This window comes from Lolium rigidum, chromosome 2, assembly GCF_022539505.1.
Source record: "Lolium rigidum isolate FL_2022 chromosome 2, APGP_CSIRO_Lrig_0.1, whole genome shotgun sequence".
NCBI classification, from domain to species: domain Eukaryota; kingdom Viridiplantae; phylum Streptophyta; class Magnoliopsida; order Poales; family Poaceae; genus Lolium; species Lolium rigidum.
In genome coordinates, this window is record NC_061509.1 from 176,026,391 (window position 1) to 176,032,210 (window position 5,820).

Here is a 5,820-nt window from a genome sequence, read left to right on the forward strand (position 1 = left end):
TGCTATACCCGATTGCCAACACGTCCGTAGTAGCTGAATCAAGAGTAAAATCAATAAATTCATTAAGCTACAAAAAATTCCCTTTATCATCCCGAATCATAAGATCCGTTGATCCTCTTCAGGTTTCTCGATTGAAAGCTGCGTGCAACAAGTTTTTTCTTAAATTAAAAAGTTTTTTGTTCTTAAATTAACAAGTTATTTCTGGAAGGAAGCAGAATTTCTGACGCATAAAAACAAGTAATAACCCCGACCTCCAAGCCTCGCGCACGCCGACCCCCACCCTCTCCGTCCATTCGATTCTTCCCACCGCTTCCTCCGCCCATGGCGGCCGCCACCACCGCAACGCCCTCCTCCTCCTCCTCCACCTCCAAGAACCCTAACCCCTTCAATCTGCCGCCATGGCTCCGCTGCCCCCTCACCTTCCTCTGCCCGCCCCCTCCTCCTCCCCCGCCGCCCCCTCCTCCGCCTCCCCCACCGCCCCCACAGCCAGCGGTGGTGCCCCTGGAGCCGCGGCGGAGGCTGCCGGGGCTGCGGGTGACCACGGAGTACGACAGCGAGGAGGCCGTCTTCGCGCACAAGGTGTCGTGCAAGCTCGCGGGGGGGCTCGCCAAGCTGCGGCTGTCGTTCCAGAGCGAACCGCAGGGGCAGGGGGAGGACCCGCGGCAGCTCTTCTCCACCCCCGTACTCGGCTTCGTCACCAAGCACTTCTCCGCGATGTATGACGTTGAGCGCAACAACGCGCTGCTCCGCGGCAACGCCTCGCTCCCCGGTGGCGCCGTCCAGCTTCGCGCCTCGCACGATGTCAAGGTATTATTGCCCCGAATTGCATTTCCATTTCGATTCTGTCTAGTTACTAAATTGTGTTCTTGGAGTTGGAAAGTTTACTCCCTTTAGATATCTGTTTCACTCACTGATAAAGTTTCCTTTCTACCTCCACTCTCCTGAGTTATTGTTCCGCTACTTGTACTTACATACATAGTTCTTTTTCCCTTTCCAATTGAGTTCTGTTGTATTCTCAGGAGCAAGAAGGAGAAGTTGCAGTGATAACTAGGTTGGGTGATCCGTCTTATAGACTTGAGATATCATCTTTGGTGCCTTACAGCGGTTTGGTGAGTTCATAAGCAAATTTTCTATTTCTTGTATGAAATAAGTGTATATGCAGTTGAGAAATTCCAACAAGGTTCATTTTCTCTTTGATCTGTGATAGCTCAAAAATGTACTGTAGTCGTCACTCCTTAGTGAGCTTAGATGCCACCTTTATTTTTTGGAGGAATTGTGATGTCACATGAGGTTAAAAAAAGGCTGAAACCGTTTAGTAGTCATAGAGAGCTTGCAAATGTATATTTCAGATTTCATGTTGTTTAGTAGCTTAGTGCTTCCCACTGTACTCTATTGTATATACTCCTGTATGCAGCAGACCATGTATGAGCTTTGAGGTCACCTGTATCCAGGTCAGAGCTCTTTGATATGCTATTTCAGATAAAAGAAATTGATATAGTATTGAAAACACTGGATGCTCATATGACTTTATTGAAGGTCTATCTGAAAATTTCTTGTTGTTTATGCTTCATACCTCCATTGCCATACTTGATGTTTTATACTTAGTCGACCATTTGTCCTAAAGCTGAAATTAGAAGTTTGTGAATGTTGTAGACACTTATGTTAACAAGAACGAAGAATCCGTGATGAAAATTTCCAAGAATACAGGATAAAGCCCAGTTATATGTTTAGTTAACCCTGATATTTTTGCAGCCAAGAGCAACACTCCACTTTCCAATCGGTCAAGTTTCAGTGGAAGAGAGGACAACTGAAGACGACCAGAAAATGTTGTCTGTGTATGGGGCTGCAAAAGCTGATTTTTTAGATGGCATTCTTACTGCCCAATACAACGAGAATGATCTGAATCTGAGATATTGTTATAAGGTGATTTATCGCTAATATTGTATTTTGTTCTGTTTTGAGACCACCGGCTTTACCTGATTCTATTATTCCATTCTTTGTGGCAGGACAACGAAGTAACTTTAATTCCAAGTGTCTCCTTGCCTTCCAATGCCGTATCGATGGACTTCAAAAGGCGTTTTGGTCCTTCTGATAAGTTAAGGTCATCATATTGCCACTTTTGCCCTGTCCAGTAACAAATGTATCCTTCACCTGTTTCTCCTCTCGAAATCTCTACAGTAGTAATGCTTCTAGTCATGAATTTTCTAAGTTTCTATTAATAATATATGTTCAGATCAAATTCTAGATGTTTTTTTATGCAACATTGTACAACTTCCATTGAGAATCTGCAATAACCAAGCATTCTCTCACAGTTTCTTTCCTACCCAATGTCAGACAGTCTCCCTCTGGTTTGTCTTTTCCCTACAGTTAGTTCACATGTAGTTCCAGCTTGGTCGGAAGACTTGAACAACATATTGCCAAAGTAAAGTTTTAGCCAAACGTTTACATTCAGTTATGTGCAAGGATGCAGGAATTACTGTATAGGACCTGCATCATATATATTCCTTATTTCCCCGTGAATCCTTTCGTTGATTCAGTTATGTGCAAGGATGCAGTAGTAATGCATCATATAAATTTTAGCCAAACGGTTAAATTCAGTTAGCTTATTTCCCAGTGAATCCTTTTGTTGATTTATCCCTTCTTTTCAGCTATCATTTTAACTTCGACACTGATGACTGGAATGCTGTTTATAAGCATACGATCGGTAAAAGTTACAAATTGAAAGCTGGTTATGATTCAGAGGTGCGAGTTGGATGGGCTTCGATTTGGGTATGTACATTGTGGCAACTCTGTTTTGCTCAGCATCCTATTTTATGTACCATAGAGCGCGTGGATTAGAAAATAGGCAGAATTAGCAACTCAGTCTTTCCTATCTCTTAATGATTGCATATTGGTAATCATAATTGGCCTGAAGGTTTCAGCTGTTGCTTGTCAATATATTATGTTATATAGTGGGGAGAACTCTTATACCTTTTTATTCAACATTGAAAGAAGATTGTGTATTGATATGTAACTTTCACTTCAATTCTGAACCTGAAATACACGTGCTCCCTAAGTTTGATTGCTGTTTGGTTACCTGAACTATCCTTGGTTACTATAGTTTCTCTTTTTTTATGACACTTTGCACTTGGTTACCTAAAGCCACCTTTTATCTCCTGCAATGTATACTAACTGGTGTTCTGCATATGCACATGTTATTGAGAAAACAATCATTATATATCAGTAGTATTTTCATGAACTGCATGTTTAAGCTTCTACAATATGGCCAGTCTTTCAGTAAGGCCACTTTGGTAAAATAGCTGCTTAAGAGTATTTAAGACAGTAGCGGAGTTTTGTTGTAGCATTTTACGGTCAAAGTCTAGTGATCTGTCCATTGAAAATATCAAATCGTTGTCTTCTGATGTTATAGAACACAAACAACCTTTCTGACCGATTCATGACCCAATACACATATTGTTTTGATGTTAGGCTGGACAAGAAGAGGGCAAAGCGAAGACTGCACCGATGAAGATGAAAGTTCAGCTGATGCTTCAAGTGCCCCAGGACAATTTCCGCAATCCTTCTGTACTATTTCGCGTGAAGAAAAGGTGGGATCTGTAGACTGGCACATTCCTCATATATGGAGATGCAGTGCTGGGTACCGAGGCTTTGTCTAACCTTTCGTGTAAACATCATATGTCATCAGTGGCTACACATGCTGCAAGCCCTAACTATTTTTATCATTTATTCTAGCTTATTGTGCATAATGGCGTCGGTCCACTCTGACTTCATTTACAAAGTGTATCGATGTCAATGGTTACAAGGCCTCGTAATTCTTGTCTGGATGAAAGGTTCCTTAGTGTGGGTGTGGGTGTTATTGCTCTAGTGGGTAACATATCCAATTGAGAATCTGCAGACATCTGTGGGTGCACGCTTTCTGTAGGAATTCTGTTCAGGCTGTGTTGTAGAAGAAACCCTTTCCTTTTTTTACTATAATCCCCGGCTGTGAGTACAACCAACTGCGATGAAATGATCAAACTCATTCCTCATAACAGAACTGGGCTCTGCATCCTTTCTTGCTAGATCAAGAGAACCATCTCTCCCATCTCTATCACCCATTATCCAGCCCGACTCCTGGGGCCTACAAACCTTTCTCGGTATCTTTCTTTGTAGTATAGAAGAAACCCTAACCCCACAAAAAAACCATGCACTGGCAGAGCTGAGTTTTTCTTTCTTTTTCCAATCAAGACAAGAGCTTTATTACTTAGGCAGGGAACAAAATTACAATCCATAGCCATGGCGCCTACTTATCAGGAGCATCTTGCAACCACAAGTCGGTGCACCACTCCGTTCTAACTGATTTAAACTACAAGACATATCAAGTTATCAACATACCAAATGTAGATTCGAACATCATTTACAATTCAAGATTCAGGTACCTCTCCAGACCTAAATCTTTCAATACAATTCATATTCTTCTTGCAAGAAAGCTGGCCAGATCTCGAAGCGAGGATCGGGATTACTGATGTGCAAGGACTGAATGCCAAGGATGAGGTCCGTCGGCTTGTACCCCGTCAGGTCCTCAAAATCTTTGTTCCACTGCCGCACCTGGATGGCCTTGGGGTTTAGGATTAGCCTCGCAAGGAAGACCGCAGACGCCGCCACTGCGGACGGCAGGAGCTGCAGCAATTCGTAGTCGATGACCGATGATTCGGCGAGGTCATGCGCCAACCGCTGGATCTCCAAGTCTTGCTCTCCATTGCTGTGCCTGGTGAAGTGTTCGACAAAGGTGTAGGCCGTCGGTCCGCCGAGCTCGTACTGCAGCACAGCCAACATGTTGGACTCCATGTCGGTCACATCCTTGGCCGTGTCGAACCTGCAGAGTTCGGCGATGCCCACGGCGTCCAGATTGAATTTTGTGCACCGCTCCTCGTATTTGGCGGCGGTGTAGAGCGCCGTGGCGCGGAGTAGACGGAGCTCATAGTGCATGTCAGCCGTCGACAGGGTTCGCAATGAGAGGAAGCGGTCCACGTAGGAGACGGCGCGGTGAAGCGTACCGGGGGCGAGGTCGAAGTAATGGCTGAAGTCGTCGATCCAGTACACGAGGTCTTGGCGAATGGACCTGCTCATCTGATTTGCCTGCACCGTGGTCAGGTAGTCTGGCGAGGGCCGCTGCTTGACATTCTTCTCCATCTCCCGGAGGTTGGCGTCCATGTGGGCGTTGTAGTCGGGCAGCGACGCGCAAGTCCGCGGGCGCTTGGCGGAGTTCTTTGAGGCGGCGACGCCCGAGGCAGGAGCCGCGCGTTTTCTTTGGACTGGGTGCCTGGGTGCCATGAACATCTCGACGGCGGGATGGAGCTCGATAACGTGGGCGTCGAGGAGGGCGGCGGTGAACAGCTCGCGCATCGCCGGGAGTTCGATGGAATCATGGAGTTCTGCGGCGTGGTGGACGGGTGCGGGAGCGTGGAGAGGTGGAAGCGGATCATGAGCATCGATGGCCCGGAGATAGGCGTCGTCAAACTCCGGCGTCCGCTGGTTGCCGCAGGCTAAGAAGGCGGCGGAGAGAGGAGAACCCGGAAGAAACTCAAAGGTGCAGGGATCCATGGCAGGCATACTTGATCGAGAATTGGAGATGGAGAAGAGAAGTGACCGACTCTTGGATCTAGGGTACCTGAGGAGGAAGGGGGCAGCAGGGACCAGGGAGTCTCGATCGAGTCCTACTTATTTATCCTGCATGGTTACGTCGTCGCCGGTTGCTCCCGCATATTCGGAAACCAGTTCGCTACCGGTCTCGTAATAGTCAAAATAGCGGGTTTAATCGCAGTGTAAGATTTACCATTC

General features: G+C 46.0%; 2 protein-coding genes across 2 annotated transcripts; one reads left to right on the plus strand and one right to left on the minus strand.

Annotated features, from left to right (window-relative positions):
• The first annotated feature begins 285 nt into the window (after positions 1 to 285).
• Positions 286 to 3,829, plus strand: LOC124692631 (outer envelope pore protein 37, chloroplastic-like). The gene is made up of 6 exons (XM_047226037.1): positions 286 to 807; positions 1,020 to 1,109; positions 1,753 to 1,923; positions 2,007 to 2,101; positions 2,649 to 2,769; positions 3,469 to 3,829. The coding sequence occupies exons 1-6, from the start codon at positions 322 to 324 to the stop codon at positions 3,598 to 3,600; spliced, it is 1,095 nt and encodes a 364-aa protein (XP_047081993.1). The 5' UTR covers positions 286 to 321; the 3' UTR covers positions 3,601 to 3,829.
• A 608-nt stretch (positions 3,830 to 4,437) lies between these two features.
• Positions 4,438 to 5,583, minus strand: LOC124690317 (cyclin-F2-2-like). Its single transcript, XM_047223712.1, has one exon. It carries the CDS (start codon positions 5,581 to 5,583, stop codon positions 4,438 to 4,440), a length of 1,146 nt encoding a protein of 381 aa, XP_047079668.1.
• Between the last annotated feature and the right edge of the window lie 237 nt (positions 5,584 to 5,820).